Source organism: Balearica regulorum, chromosome 1 (assembly GCF_011004875.1).
Source record: "Balearica regulorum gibbericeps isolate bBalReg1 chromosome 1, bBalReg1.pri, whole genome shotgun sequence".
Lineage (NCBI taxonomy): Eukaryota > Metazoa > Chordata > Aves > Gruiformes > Gruidae > Balearica > Balearica regulorum.
The window spans coordinates 83,004,008-83,019,960 of NC_046184.1; the positions used below are offsets into that span (position 1 = coordinate 83,004,008).

Here is a 15,953-nt window from a genome sequence, read left to right on the forward strand (position 1 = left end):
AAGAGTCTCCAAACTGGTGCCCTTGCTCTTTCTTCCATTGAAAATGCCTTGACCCTTGAAGTGACTTTTTGCCATTGTCCTCTCACAAACAGGTGAATTCTGACAATGGACTTAAAACCCACCCAAGCTAATAACGGGGGGTTTTTCTTTTATCTGAAGTTTCTGGTAGTTTTTGGCAGCCAGGTACTTTGGAAGAAAGGCTGAGGAATTTGTCTAGCTCCCATGGTTAAACAAGCAGTTCCGGTGTTAGGAAATCATTAAGCCCCCAGTAATACAAGAGCAAGCCCCAGCTATAAAAACGCTTACCTGGTTAAACAAAAGTACATATTCTTCCCTTTAAAAAAATCAGCTTTGCCAGCAGCAGCAGGAAAGTGGCGACAGACGGAGAAGCCCTTCTCCTTGCTTTTTCCTAAAAGGCAAGGAAGAACCGTAAGAGGTGAGGGATGCTATAACCTTGCTTGTCTGTCCCAGATCTGATCTCTGGGAGCAGGAGGCCAGCAGACAGCAGTCCCCAGCCAACGGGAGCGTAAGCAGGGACGGGCTGCTGCCTTGTGCTCTGCCTGCCGGGCAGCGCTGGGATGCCTGGGTTTAGGCATGGTTCTGAGCCCCACGGATATTCACTGCTTGCAAATGGTTGTGATTACGCACTGGCTGTGGCAATGCAGTGGTGGTGCCCATGAGATACCTCTGATCTTCCAAGAGCATCGCTCCTGCTCACAGAGTGTCGGGATGAATCCCAGGAGTGACAGAAATCGGGGCATGCCCTGGAGGCGGCTACAAAGAGCTCGGGGTGATCTCTGCAATGCGTCTGATGCAGGAGTTGTTCCAGCATATGGGCAAGGACTGGTGCAACCGAGAGCAGGTTGCAGCACTCCCTTGCTGTACTGTGGGCCACGCTGGTGCCTGCTGGAGCTCAGGAGCAGAGTGCTGTGCTCCATGAGATGAGGAACCTACACGCCGTCACCTGAATTCAATGTTCAGTGCTCCCCAGGCCATCTTAAACCCTCCGTGTCCCAGCTTCCCAGCTTTGGCATTGTGTTTCATTTGTGTTCTGGCTCTGTGCCAGTGGTATGGCACAGACGTACCATTTTTCCTATAACCTGGTTTCCAGAGGAGGGAAACATGGATGCCTGGGCTGGCAGGGATCTCCTGTGCATCCCTGCAGGGACTCTCTGGTGCTCAGCCAGGCTTAGATGCAAACAGGGATGGCGGTTGCCTTCCCCCAAAGCACAGACCTCCTCGATCATAAGGGCTCTGAACAAAGTCCGCCAGACTTAGCAACACCTCCGAGTGTTCATAGACTTTTGCAGCAGCGCTGCAGCTTGGCTTTGGTCTTCTCATAGGCTGAGGAGACAGGTCTGCTTGTGAGGATCTGTCTCGCAGGTCTGGTGCCGTGGGAGCTGAGCACCAAGCCTTCCGTAAGCTTTCCTGAGCGTGGGCAGTATGCACTTTTCTGAGCTGTGTATCTTGGCTAACCTTGGGCTGCATTTCTTGAGGATATCAAAAGATCTCTGACCCCTCCCCTCTATGTCCCATGCCGAATCCTAATTATACTTAATCTTCTCAAACCATGATTGAAAACTTTGTTTAAGAGCTGGTTAGTGTTGGTAAAATTACCTGTTTTCCTTAACCCTTTCCTTGGACACAGCAGCCCTTTTTTTTTTGTTGTGGGTTCTCCCCTTCCATAAAAAAGCCAGCCTGAGGCAGAGAGTAAAGTGTGGGAAAGTTTAGCTCCGGTGGCTGAGACTTGAAAAAGTTGCTAGCAGTGAGAAACGTGGCTTATAGTGGAGCTTCACTGAGGTAGGTGCGGTACTGCAAGCCAGTTAACGTGACCACAGCTCCTTTTTCAGGGGCAATCTCACAGTCCCCATCTCTCGGGACAAAAGGCGAACGCGGGGAAGGCTCGGTCTGCCCACCGCACGCACACGATGTTGCAGCAGAGGTTTTTCATGTCACCGTGCCCCGTAGTCTGTTCACTGTGGTGTTACTAACCACGCTGAGGGAACAAACTTCTGAGTCAGGTTGCAGACAGGTAGCCCGGATACTCAGGAGATTTCGATGACACCTCTCTCTGGCTTTAGCTGGTGCGATCCACATCACTGTGAATATTTTTGTCTCTCATACGGTCAGCATCTCATCCAACCCTCTTTTCCTGGGTCAGTTTGAAAAGCCATCCCTCCTATCCTCTCTTTGGCAGGTGCACCTTCAGAGAAAGGTTGTGGCACTTCATTATGTTAAGTGGGACAGTTTCACGGCAAGGAGAGGACATGATTTCGCAGCTAGCAGCTGCTGGCTGGTAGCCAAGAGAAATGGCTGGTGTTTGTGACCCACCAGAGCTAACTGCGCGCATCACTAACGTAAATGTCGTCAGCAGAACAGATACCCGGCATTTGACGTGTTTTCCCAGTCTGGCTAGTATGACAATTTAAACCTCCATACATGAATATTTCAAACTCTCCTGAATAACCTGGTATTGAGTGTAGAAAGTGGGCGGTGTTGGTCAGAGGCCAGCTCCCCGGCGTGGCATTCGCATCCCATGCTCCGTTCCCCGGGCGGACGGACGCAAGCGCCTGTGGAACCCCGTGGAGGTCAGTGCCCGGCTCTGTTCTTCAGCTCCCCCGCCTGGAAGTGGGAATGGTGATGCCGGGTCTCGCTGCCCCTGCCAGATGCTGCCAGGGCTCTGTTTAAGAAACTCTGCTGTAAAGCTCCTTGCTACCAAAACCTGTGTTTCTCTGCTGTCTGAAGTCTTTGGCAGAAGACCCAGCTCTTACACAGACCGTGGCTTCAGTGAGTTTACAGTATCAGCACCTTTTTCGGTGTTGTAAGATCGCTCTGTAGGGCTGCTTTTAGAAAAAAACATTTATCGTAGTACCACCTGCCCAGCTACACAGTGTCATATTGATACTCTCACAGTCCCAGCATGCTGCACATAATTGGTGTTGTGTTTGTACAATCATGGCTCGGGTTTTATTCTTCAGTGTCTGCTATAACCAAGTGTTTGTTAATGTTTTCTCACATGTCTTTATTTTTAAATAACCATATTATTTGGTCTTCCAGTGTATTATCAAGAATGTGGATCATCCTGTAATACTTTAGTGGTCCTCTTCATCGCTGTGTCTGGCTTAAGTGTGGCAAATCCCTCACATTTGTTTATTTGTACTTCATTATTTTTGCGGGACTCCTAATGTATGTGTACAGGGCTCCCAAATTTGTGTTGCTGTACTGTATCCTGCTCTTTCTCCAAGTGGTGCGTAGTATAATTTGTAATGCAGTGGTCTCTGAGGCTTGGCTGTGCGTTTTGGATTTGCATCTTTTTCTCTTACCTGTCTTTGCTTTAATATCTTCTGTGAATTATTGCCAGTAACTATTCCTGGAGCTGTTAACATAGTCCTCCTCTCAGAGTGAAGGTGCGGGAACGTATCCTACACCTCCTTCTCCTCCTCCTCAGCTGCTGAAATCACTTTTCTTCTCTGGAATGCGCTCAGAGAATGCTAACATGGCTGCATGTTTGGGGCTGCATCATTCGTTCCCCTTGCATGAATTTTCACAGATAAACAGACCCTTCTTTTGCCTTTCCCTTGGAGACCCAAATGCATGACTGATAAAAACTCAGTGACAAGAGCACTGCATTTTTTCAGGGACCTCAAAACTTCTCCTTCACTTCAATTTACCATCAATTTGCTTGACGGTAAAACTGAAATGCTTCTGTCTGCATGATTTTGGTATAGCACGTGTTTGTTATTTGAGGAGAAAAACGCAGCTTTTTTGTAGTGAAGGCCCACCCAAGTCACTTTACTCTGCATAGGAGGATGCAAAAATTCATATACCCCATGCTTCGTTGTTTTGCAACACTTTGGGTTCCTGCTCAAGAAGACCACACAAATGAGCAAGAGCAGGTAAAACACTAAGATTTGGAGAGTTTAATAAATACAGCATTACCATTGTTTAACCCAGGGAGTTTGTACGCAGTGATGACCTGTGAGAATTCAAGCTCGCTTTCTGTCACAGCAGACACACCTCAGGAATACCAGAATGATGCTCTTCCAACTTCTGCTAGCTCAGTAAGGAAAAAAAAACCCCAAACCTATCTCCACTAACAGCTCAATTTGCTTTCTATTCTCTAGGACTGCCTTAAAGCTTGTCAAGAACAGATCGAGGCGGTGCTAGTAAACAGCCTTAGGCAAGTCCGGCAGCAGCAACAGCAAAGCAATCCTTCTAAGACGGTGGACGAACTGGACCAGGCCAGCACTCCCACAGATGTGAGAGATATCAACCTGTGAGGACATCGGCACAGAAAGTCATGCTTGCTCCCCCCAGCCCTTTTATTTTTGTTATTATTTTTAGAATGAAACTTTTTTTTTTTAATCTGCTCCCACATAGAACATATTTAAAGCTCTTTTAGGTAAAAAAAAAAAAATTACAAAAACTGAATAATGAAAAAAACCCCACATTTGGTGCCTGTGATGTTCTACAGAAGGGAATCCCACAATATATTTGGTAATTGCTATTTGATTATGTATCAGTGATATTAAATGCTTATAAAAGCATACAAAGTAGCTAGATAACTGTAAGCCTGCATTTGTGGGAACAAAGTAGAGTATACTTGTCTGTGTATTATGACCTAGTGCATACACCCCTTTTTTAGATTTAAGAAAGGAATCGTGTGTGCGATTTTATGGCTTGACTAGATTGCAAAGCAATAGAATAAGGGGTTTAGGACAAAGTGGGAAAAGATCCCTGAAGCAATTGAACCATTTTGAATGCAGAAGAGATTTGCTGATCTGTCACCTCTGTTATTAGTCAGAAGTGTTTGTTGGATCTCTGTATGTTAGTTTTGTTTACTCTTGCTGTCTGTGGTAGCTGCTACCTAAGAAAGAAGATGCTTTATTTTGCCAGCCGGAAGAGCAGGTGTTTTTTTGGGGGTTTTGTTTGTTTGTTTTTGGTGTTTGTTCTTTTTCCAAACTCCCCTCTCCCCTCTTGACTTTTTCTACTTTTCCTTCAGAAATGGTTCATTCTAAACACAGCAGCATCTTTGGCATAAGGGCAATCCTGTTTACCCAACTGTGGGCCAAGCCAAAGTTATCGAGTGTTCACGTTAGATGGGGGAAATGCACCAATTAATTCTGACCAGTCGGCTAATCAGACCGCCTCCGACCTTTGGATTGCAAGATGCGGTGGATCACCTGTGAAAAGCATTATATTCCTTTACAGCGCTAATGCTTCACATCAATGTTAACTTTTGGCAGCTCCTTAGCTTGACCGTAAAGACATTTAAGTGATGCTCTGTCCATCTTCCTTTTTAATATATCCTCACTGTGTTAAAGAACGTGAGATTTGGTTTGATCCCTCTTCTACCTACCCATCTTCCCCCCCGCCCCCGCACACTTTTTCAGCATTTCATTAACTTTCTTGATCCACAGTGAGCGTTTTTGTAAACCATTTCATTCAAAAAGCACTTTGAAAATTGTTCCTAAGGGATTAAATGAGATGGTTTATGACGATTTTGCCGAGGAGAAAAAAAAAAGAAAAAAAAAAAGAAAAAAAGAAAAAGTCACAAAAGCAAAGCATATAGCTTTTTATAGTCAATATTTTCCAGTATCTGGTGTACTCGGTTAGTTGCGGTGTTGCTGGAAATACCAACACCTGCTTCAGATGACATTCCTGTCATGACATTCCGGATAAAAGCCTGATGATTTGTATTGTTCAGTGTCACAGAAGGATCTTAATACCACCTGCATGCTTATCTATGGACAAGAAAAGAAAATTGCTGGTGCAAAAGACACGAGTGGTAAACATCAAGGTGTGTGACTTGGAGTTTTATTACAAAGGTGTATTCAGTGTACTTGAATTTATTTTTCTGCTCCATCTGTAACGAAGAGGCATTTAGATGGCAAAGGAGTTGGAGCAACTTTTTTTTTTTTTTTTGCACAATTGTATTAACAGTTTGCAAATATACAGTATGAAGCTGTTGGTTGAAATGTTAATGTTTGCGTTTTTAAGACAAAAATCCAGAAAGAACATGCTACTTTGAAGAATATTATATGAATGGACTCAGCCATATTTGGCTAGACGAGGGTAGAAAATGGAGTAAGATTCTAAGGTTTTGTTGTTTTTTATGGTTTTTGGGGGTTTTTTGGTTTTGTTTTTTTTTTTTTTTGCGCTGCTAAGAAGCTATGATTTGTTTCATTCTTATTCACATTAACAGTACTTAGCTGTATTGTTTCACTGAGTGTGCTGCTATTTTATAAACATTTTTATAATATATTATTTTACTGCTTAAATTTCAAATCCTGAAGTAGATGGTTAAGTGGAGATATGATGAGTTCTTTGATTTACTGGAAATGCCCTGTACAGGTTTTGGTTTTTTTTTTTTCTAATAGCGTGTTCATGATTATTTTTTTTTATTTTATTTTATTTTTTTCCTTCCTTCTTTCCTTTTTTTTTTTTTTTTTCCTTCCTTCCTGATCACATCCTGCAAAGACGGTATACTTACCTCAGGTTTACTGGACAAAACAGAAATGGTTCCCATTTTCACAATACCTCACAACACGACAGTTTGGTTTTTCCCCGGGGCCCACGCTCCGGCCGCGCCGGGGCGAGGTTGCAGGCAGCCGGGGGCACTGGCTCCCTTCTGGTCTTCGGTATCCTTTTCATAGTGGAAAAAATGCATTGCGTCTCTGCGGGCGGCTTCGCCGGAGCATGTCCGTGTTTCCCAAAACCAGTGGTGGGGACAGCCTTGTTCTCACCGCCATCAGCTCCTGCCTTGATGTTTCACATGGGTGAGCACCTGAAGTTCAGCGACGGTGTCTCTCCTGGAGGAAAAAAGTTAATTAATTTTGTGGAAGCAAGGCTCCGGAGCTGCATGCAGCGTATATATGACAGATCAGAACATTCCTTGACAGTCCTCCTATGTTAGCAAGCGGTGGCTTCACGGGGAGGCGAGCCAGAGGGTCCCCAGACAGTGGGATGCCCTCTCCGTGCCGGGCTGAAGCACAGCTGCCCGCAGTCAGCGTAGGCACCGCGTCCGTCGCCTTTGCCTGGTGCGCTCCCCTCCGTGCTGTAGGTCGAGCGTAGGTGGGGGTGGCATTTAGGGTGTCTGCCCCTGCTCTTCATCCCACCTCCTGCGGTGCCCCAGTCCCGTGCGGGGATCCCCCTCCTGCAGGATCGTGCCCCCAGGGCTCTGCAGCGCTGACGGGGACGGGGGAGCGAGGTCCGCGGAGGGGCGAGGAGCGGGCGCAGGGGTTGCAGCACAACCCGGGTCCCTCATGGCATCCCAACGGGTCTGCCCGGGTCACCGCCGTGGGCAAGAGTGTCCTCAGCTGCAGTGACGTACTCAAAAAATGCTAACCGTCTGGTTACGCCCAGAAACGTACTGTATTTGAAGTCTGGAAAACCTAAAACTTGAGTGTTTTCACAGTAGCATTCAAAATCAAAATACTCTATAGTATGCTTTTAACAGACGTTAAAAAAGTGAACGCTACTATTGCAAATGAGGTGTGAGATTTTTTTTTCCTGAATTGCAGAAATCATAAATCTTCCTATTGATTAATTAAAAAAAAAACGTTGCTGATTATACTTTCACAAGTGCTAAGGGATGGGCACAATTGCTAAAAGCGTGTCTTTCTCAGCTTCCTATTGATGGTACTTTGATGATATTCCCCTCCCTCCCATTACCGAAGTGTAGGAGCACCTCGTAATCTATTTATATTCCCAACATGCTTGTGAAAGAGAAAATGACTAACCATTTTAATATCTATGATTTATGCTTGAATAATCAGACGGCTCTTAATTACTCAGCAAACCACCTGGCCACTGGATTTTTTCCACTATGTTTATTACCATGTTCTCATGTACCTCAGAAATCACTCTCGGTTGCACAGTTTCTGTTCTCAAACTCTCTTTTTTTTTTTTTTTTTTTTTGCTTTATCGAGTGTGATGCCATATCAAGTCAATGTTACTCTCTCACAATGTGCTCTTTAAGACGTGTGGATGTTTATATGGTCAGGGGATGCTAGAAAGTGCGGTAGTAGACATGATCAGTGTAAACAAAAGTATTTAGAAAGTATGCGAGATTGTTTTTGATGGATAAGACTCTGATACAGTGTAGTCTTGATTACCTTTTAAAAGGTCTTCTTTGTTCAGTGTTGTCATTTTTATTAATAACCTGTTGTTTTGACTAGTTTAAAGATGGTTCTAAGAAAAGTGTTTTGGCGGGATTAGGTATGCTGTATGGACAATAAACTCACCTTGACCTAAATTTGCCTGTCTTGGTTTTATTCATTCAGTGTGAAGACAGTGCAAAAGGGGACGTGATTCTGTGATTCTAGGTAGATGGTGGTAGCAGGCATATAAAACATGAACTATTGAAGGTTGCAGTCACAGAGCAAGTTGTATGTAGCCCTTCACCTGCCAGGCAGGCAAATTCTGGCATGTTTCTTCTTTGAAAAGGTCCCGTGAGATTTAAGGAGAGCAAAGCCTTAAAAACGGTAAGTTGCTGGATTAAGACATTGGAAATTAAATCAAGCTCGTGGAAAAGTCCTTGTAATTACATGGAGTGCACTGTTTTGCAACTAATTGAAATACTGTTTAAACCTCCACTCAATTACTTGTTGCATTTAAAGGCTACTGCAAAAATTCTGTTGTTTTTCTTTCTGTAAGCTTTGGGCAAAGTGTGAGTAAAAGGAGAGGGCTTTGTGGTGAAGCCAGAGGGAAGGGATGAGCCTCCATGCTCAGCCTGCACCCGGGAGGCAGGATGGGATGCTCGTCCTCTTCCACATCTCCTGCTCGTGGATGCTTGCTGTGGATCGACCAACTTCCCCTGTGACGTGCTTGGCCCGACCTCGGCGTCGCTGCTTCTCCGCTGCCATCCAGGAGCAGTCTTCTCCTACCGAATTTCAGGCCTTTGGGCATCCCTGGGGCGAGCAGAGAGGCACCGAAGAGTGAAGAGGTGTTGGGGCAGACACAACGGGGAAAACGTAACGCTAAGATAAAGTGACTAATACAGACAAAAACAGAGAAGAGAAGTAAAAGGGGAAAAAAACCCCAAAGCACAAGATGTAATGACAGGGAGAAGGGAAAACACTCGAAAACTATGTGTTGTTAAAATGGAGAAGTATGCGAGCAAACATGAACAGATATGAACAAATAGAAAAAAACCCAAGGATGGGATAGGAAATACGAACTAAATCATGAGGCTGTGAGTCAGGAGATACAGACCTTTCTAGTCCTAATGACACAAAGTTGGGAGCTGTGGCTTTAGGCAAAGTCTCTCAAAACCTGTGAGCTTTGTGTTTCACAGGTTATCTGCACACCGAAGGTAGAGACGCTAAAGCATCACGAGTCCTCGCGTTCATCTGGCCACCGTTTAACACTATGAGCAGCAATCTGCAGAGCTCCATAGGCGTAACTTAGAGCCTGTGAAGAACTGGAACTTGTGAGGGTTGTTTTTACACCTTCCATTTGTAGTTTAAAGCTCAAAGGAGTGCTCTCCGGCCTAATTTCAGGTTTCAGGGGATTAATTCCTTTCCCACTATAGTGTCACCAATAGTCCTCCTGGAACTGCAGGGATGTGCTCTGCAGTTTTGTGTTTTAAGCGGTTTTAATAAACCTAGATTTAGCAGAAAAGAGATTTTCTGTCGTCACTTAAATAAATGTATGTTTTCAGAATTGGTGGATATAGGGTGCAGAAGCTAAAATTGAAATTAATTGGACAACAGCCTGTTCACTTCCTTTCAAGAAAGCTGGCTGAATGCTGAGAAGCCACATACAATAGGGTTAAGTTCCATTATTATGTAGCCTGTGAAACCGTTTTCTATTGTCGTCTTCTTACCATCTGCAAACAATTTCTGCCCATCATGATCCTATACTTTACATAAGGACAGCCTGAGGATTTTAAGGAGGGACAACATAGCAAAATCATGCTTTAAAGCAACTGCACGCTGGACTGACTTTTGTGTTTAAGGAAAGCAAAGAGAAAAAAGCTTTAGCATTGAGATTTCAGAAGAGAAAAACACCACACAATTGCTCTGTGTTTCCAATCTCGGTATACGAGTTAGATGATGTTTTATTTCATATTTCCCCAAATATTTCTTTAGGGACTAGAAATGCAGTTTTTCTTTCTAAGCAGGGAATTTTCCTTCTTGTTCCAAAGAAGGCATCCTTAATGCTTGCTTCAGGAGTCTTTTCAAACACTTCTATTGCAATTGCTATATTTTCTGATTTGTCCATGAACTATGCAGCCACTCTTCATTCTGTGCTGCTCTAAAAAAGCAAAATTCCCTACAAATCTCATGCAACCAGCACAAACAGAATGAAATTATATCCCTGCTGAAGACAGTGGGAGCTCTGCTGTTAACTTTCAATGGGTTTAATAATTTTCCCACCAACTCCAGTTCATTCTTGCCTCATACTGTAAATTGAGTCACATCGATAAATGTGAAGCTGATGTAAAGGCAGGTAGAACTGCTAAGTCTGGCCAAGTAATTTTCTTTTATTTTTTCAGCAGAAAAAGTCAGGACTTAGCTGCCAAGAGGTATGAGAGGTGTGGAGTCCATCTTTCTCAATATGGTGGTCTTCCTTGAGCATTACATCGGTGCTTCATCCTATTAAAATCAGCACACGGGACACCCTAGGTCGCTGAAGCCCACTGCCTGCAGTCACAGCCCATCAATCATCCATACTCTGCCTGGAAGGATGCACAGGAGGAAGCATGAATGACAAGCATTTTCAAACATACTGTAACCCAAACGTCCCATGGATACAGAGCGGGAGAGACGAAGGGCACCTCACATGCACTATCAAACACATGGACGGCTTAACGGCAACGTACATAATAAGATAGAAAAGGTGTATTTTAATCTTACGTTTCACAGGGAAGAAACAGGCCAGGAAAGAGTATGGCTTTGCTTGTGCGGACGACTCCGTTACTGACTTTTGCGCCCTTCTGCAGTCACTTGCAGGCATAAATATAGAGTAGTTGCATTCAGTTTTTAAAAAATTGTGTTAGAGAGCCTTCTCCACGCTGTTTGCAAATCCAAGTCAGCCAGCTGGCACAAAAGGGAAACAGGCTATGCTCTACGTCTTTGCCCCTCACAGCACACTGAATCATTTCTCCCAATTAAGGGAAAGTTTATTTTAAAAAGACTTTGGGGATCCCTTTAGATCTTTGGAGAAAGCTGGCTGTACCGCATTTACTTTGTGCCTCCTTGAAATATTAAAAAAGATCCCCACTCTTTCATTTTTCTTAAGCTAATATATTTAAAAGGCTTCTCAAAGCATTTCAGCTGTGTGCAGCCGCAGGGGCGCAGGTACCACAACATTTTTACACCAAGAAGAGTGCATGGCAGCTGATGTTACTGCTGATGCTGCCAGGGGACAGCAGTGAAAACTGCGGAGGTCTCGCTACAGACAGTTGTCAGGGAGAACATCAGGCCAGCGCTCAGCACGGGCTTCAGGTGCGATGCACTGTGGGGAAGGGCATCCCTTGGTAGCGGATACATTAAATCGAGAGCTGTTAGGCTTACAAATTAAGGTGAGTAAAGCTGAGGTATTTACGCTTAGGTATGAGGTCTGTATGCAATACGCCTGGCATGAGGGGCTCCTCTGAGCTCTGCTGCAACCTGCTAGACAGAGATAAAGGAGCTGATGCAAAGCACAGTGAGTAAAGGGAAATAATAAGGGGAAAATGTCTATCTCCTTAAATGTCTGTCCTTCTGTGGAAATGATGCAGTGATAGCTCTGTCTTGCTATTGAGTTTTCTCTAAAAATAAACTGGGATGTTATTTGAGCTCTTCCAAAATGTAACACGCAGAAACTACAAGAAGAATTAGGACAGAGCGGTGAGGGAGAAAGGTCAGCAGACTGGGCGCCTTTGGGGCTGCGGCTCCTCAAATTACTTGGTAATGCTTCTTAGAGCAAAAAAACCCTGGTTCATCTGGCAGGATACTAGCAAGCATCCCTGAAGAGCAATACATTGACCTTTCTGATGACCAGGGTTTTCAGAACTTTAACAAACCTGTGAGGGGGACATAACCAGCTGGGGGATGAGGAGTGAAATCAGGATTTATCCAGCACATCCGAAAAAAAATTTCTCTCAATTTTTTCCAGCTTCCTCAACTTTAACCTCTTTCCTTCTCCAGGAAGTTTTTTATTTCAATTTCTTTGGATTTGCTTCTTACACAGAACAAAGTATTGATCTTCCCCGAGTGCCCTGATAGTATTGTTTAGTTTCCCAAGTTTGGGTATTAAGGCTTGGCCTAACGTTACAGAAATTTGCAACAGACATGCATAAAATTTGGGTGCGATTCTCCTTGATGGCTAGCAGCACCAGAGCAAAAGATTAACTATGTGAACTAAGCGAAATGCAAAGCTTGTTGAATGGGAACAGACTAAGATTGGACGGTGGAACCGGAGGGTGCAGGCTGCGGGAGGACCGCTAGATGACGGTAACGTAACTCCGACAGCTGCAGCTATTCCTGGAGCTCCTCCAGGAGCTGCCTGGGGTTTCCTAACCTTCTGGAAAGTAAAATGTTATACGGAACTCTCTCAATTCTCCAACCTGAATGCCTTCATCAAGCGGAAAGCCTGCAGCCGCCACTTGAACTTCTGTGCTTGGGGGCTTGGGCAAATTGGTCTGGAGTGCTGTTGTTGCAGGAGCACAGAAGGTTTTACGTTCAGCTGGACAGTCGCAAGAGGCTGGCTCTGCTTCCTGTTTGCAGTCAGTATATCACACTGAAAATCGTCTTAAAAAATAATTAAACACTTTCCTAAAGTTACTTTTCCGTGAAAGCAACTGATGTAGTTGCTGCAAAGGTATCGCACAGCTGTGTTCTCCAGCCTGTCCAGTTCAAGAAGCGGACACAGCACAATCTCTGTGCTTGGATTTGATCAAGTTATGAATTTCTTCTTGACAGCATGTCCTTTAGAGGCCCATTACACAGAGAGAGGAGTGGCGGAGGAAAAAATTGAATAAATTCCTCCTAGGTTTCTGCTGGGCTGGTGTACTTGTAAGAGCAGGATGCAAGATGAGATCCTGGATGACAAGCGGGCTGCAGGGAACATAGCCCGGCTGATGACTGCAGTTTTGTGTTCCTAATTGCCAACTGTTGTTTCATAGGGAGTAGATAACTCTCCGTGGATTGATGATATTGTCTGATGTTAGTGATATGCGATCCATACGATGATGAATTTACCAGATTCGAGTTTAAAACTTTTAGTAGAATAAAATTTTCTCATTCAAAAATGTTTAATTTCCAGCTCCACGAAAGCTTTTCCTTCCTAAGATGACTTCTGCAAAATACTGTTCTTCATCTGATGAGGTACAGTGCTCGTGTTAGCAGTTGTGCTTTATAAACACACTATTTCAATGGGTCAGTTAAAAAAAAACAGGATCAAGATCACAGACTGACATGATGTGCTACAGCAGTTCAGAGAAATTACTGAGGAGGAAGAAACAGAAAATAAGAATTTTAACGCTCAGGAAAAAACATGCACATGGTATAAAGGTGAAGGAGACAGGAGCAAAGATAAGAGGACTAAACAATGGAAAAGGGAAACATGATCCAGTCACCAAACCAGGACGCTGTAAGTCAGAAGCTGCCAGCCTTTCGAGCTGTTTTCTTGCAAACCCGAACTGTGTGACTTCAGACCAAGTCTCTAAAACTTTGCCTGAAGGGCTATCACTTTTGCAAAGGGACCTGTATCAAACCATGCACTTATAAGAATATAGACGCCAACGGTGTTGGCCCAAATATGTTTTCACGCAGCTGGGGTCTTATCATCATAGCAAAACACAGTTGTTTTTAATGGTGATACAATAGAAATAGGTCAGAGCTGAGTCATTTGGCACTGGCTCATTTAGAGGCTAGACATGTCACTAGTCTCACCCTTTGAAAATGTCAGTTCTGAAATCCGTGGAGGAGAGGCACCGCAGAAATACAGGCTTGTGCCACACTGCCAAAGGATGATAAAGAGAGAATGAAACAGACCCACCATTGTGTTAAATATTTTAATTTATCATCTGTTTTAAATGGCTGTAAAATGAAGGAATTATGGTTTAGTCTTCATTTAGAAATTGTTTGGTGTTCAAGCGCAAAGCAGTTTCAAAGTTAGGTCAGATCTCTGGGCAACCCAGAAGAATTTCTCTGATTTTTAGATAGCATTTATTCCATCTGGTTGTGAAATCCTAAAGGAAATACACTCAGCTATCTGACCAACTAGTATTTTGGTTAATTAGATTGTCTGTAATCCATAAAACTTCAGCCTTCTGAGGGGAAAAGGATGATTTGCAGTCACTTCTTCTGTTACTTTGTCCATTTTACCAGCAGTAATTTCATAATACTATTATTTAATACTAGCAATTGGGTCATTGCTCTCATTGTCTATTAGAAATCATCATTAGCAAAATGATTAAAATATTAACTATAAATGTTATTTTCTCAGTTCTTCTGTGCTATCATAGTTACTTGGATATTTTTGTTCAACCTTAAGTGGTTTTCCCATTTCTTTCCTTGCTTTTTGCAACGATAAAATATGTATTACCTGTTATTGTATTCTACATCAATAGCACAGTGGTGATGATTTGACTAAATTTTTATGGTAAATTTCCTAAAATATCAACCATTTTGAATCCTTAGTATTTCTGGCCAGCAGAACCTTTCCTGAGGTGAACATTGTATTTCTATGATGTTGAGGAAAATATCTTCTATGCCACATCCTTGCAGTTTGTCGAGACATATGTGTGCTTTTTCATGAATCTTCAAAAATAGGAAGTGGGGACAGAGCAGTGAAATAAATCTTTACCTTTCTAAGACTTTTTTTTTTCTTTGCTTTTTCACTCTCGCTAGGGAAAGTGAGAATCTGAATGTCAAACCCTCCAACTGAAGGAAGAATCCCCTTACTCACAGAGGAAGTTACGCATCGGCAACAAGAGTGTGAACTACAAAATGCAGATGCGTCTTCTATTTCCCTGCAAATGCTTTCAGCTGGCCCAGAAAGAATACTGCCAGGAAAAAGAGGAGAGCTAATTTATTGTAGCTAGCTCAGACGTCAGCTTCACTCCTGAGTTTGAAAACATCACCATGATATGGAGAGCGTATGATGTTTTTCACCGGGGGGTAGGTGGTAGGTTTGCTTTTCTCTCTCCCTGCAACTCCCCTAATTCCTCTCTCCGTTATTTCCCACATGGCTGTGGAGCAAAAGCAGCCTCCGTCCAACAAATCGATCTGCAACAGTCTTAAGCAGCAGCTCACCCCATCCCAGGACAATGGATCCCAAAATTGCGTTCCGCCAATCTCCCATCTGGATCCCAAGAGGTGAAGTGATGGGGGTGGACAGGACCTGAAGAAGAAGATGACCCTCTGTCCCGTTTTTCAGAAAATATAGGGAGGCTCTGGACTTGTGCCGCACGCGGCTTCGCTGGCTGAGGCTGCCCGCCTTGTGGGTGCCTGCACCACGCGCTGCTTCGCCTCGCAAGCTGCTGCTCCGAAACCCTTGCTTCGGAACGGCTCCCATCTTGGCCGGTGGCTACTCGGGGGCACGATTTGGCTTCCAAGGTTTTTAATTGGCTTGTAATTAGTGTAATTTATCCAACTATTGGTATTACTCTGAGCAAAGTCCTGTTGTCCATTAGTGCTCTTCCTTTAGTTGACGTAACAAGACTGCCCGTTATCAAGTATTACGTCTTCTGCAATGTGGTAAACTTACTCCAGTTTGCAGACCCACAGTCACGAGGAATTATGTGAAAACTAGAGTTTTAAGGTGAAAGCCATCTGATTATTAAGTAAGAACATGTGCCTTGAGACCTTAAAAAACGCTTCAGACTGCACGTTCTCTCCCCTTTATTGTGTTTGTGGGGGTTTTTTTAAAAAAAGGAATATTCCGAAGGTGCGGGTTTTTAGGGCCGGAACTCCCGCGAGCCCACCCGCGCGAGCTCCGCGAGCAGGCGGCGCGGGGAC

At 44.0% G+C, this 15,953-nt stretch overlaps 1 protein-coding gene across 2 annotated transcripts in view; it reads left to right on the forward strand.

The window, feature by feature from the left end:
• The window catches only part of CCND2 (cyclin D2), a 35,981-nt gene extending 30,429 nt beyond the window's left edge, over positions 1-5,552 (forward strand). Inside the window, exon 6 of one of the 2 annotated variants that reach the window (XM_075761545.1) lies at positions 4,125-5,550. In XM_075761545.1, coding sequence (XP_075617660.1) covers positions 4,125-4,280 — 156 coding nt within the window. In that variant the 3' untranslated portion in view covers positions 4,281-5,550. Of the gene's footprint in view, positions 1-4,124 lie in introns of both variants that reach the window. The other variant, XM_075761554.1, reaches the window with a different exon arrangement.
• The last annotated feature ends 10,401 nt before the right edge of the window (positions 5,553-15,953 follow it).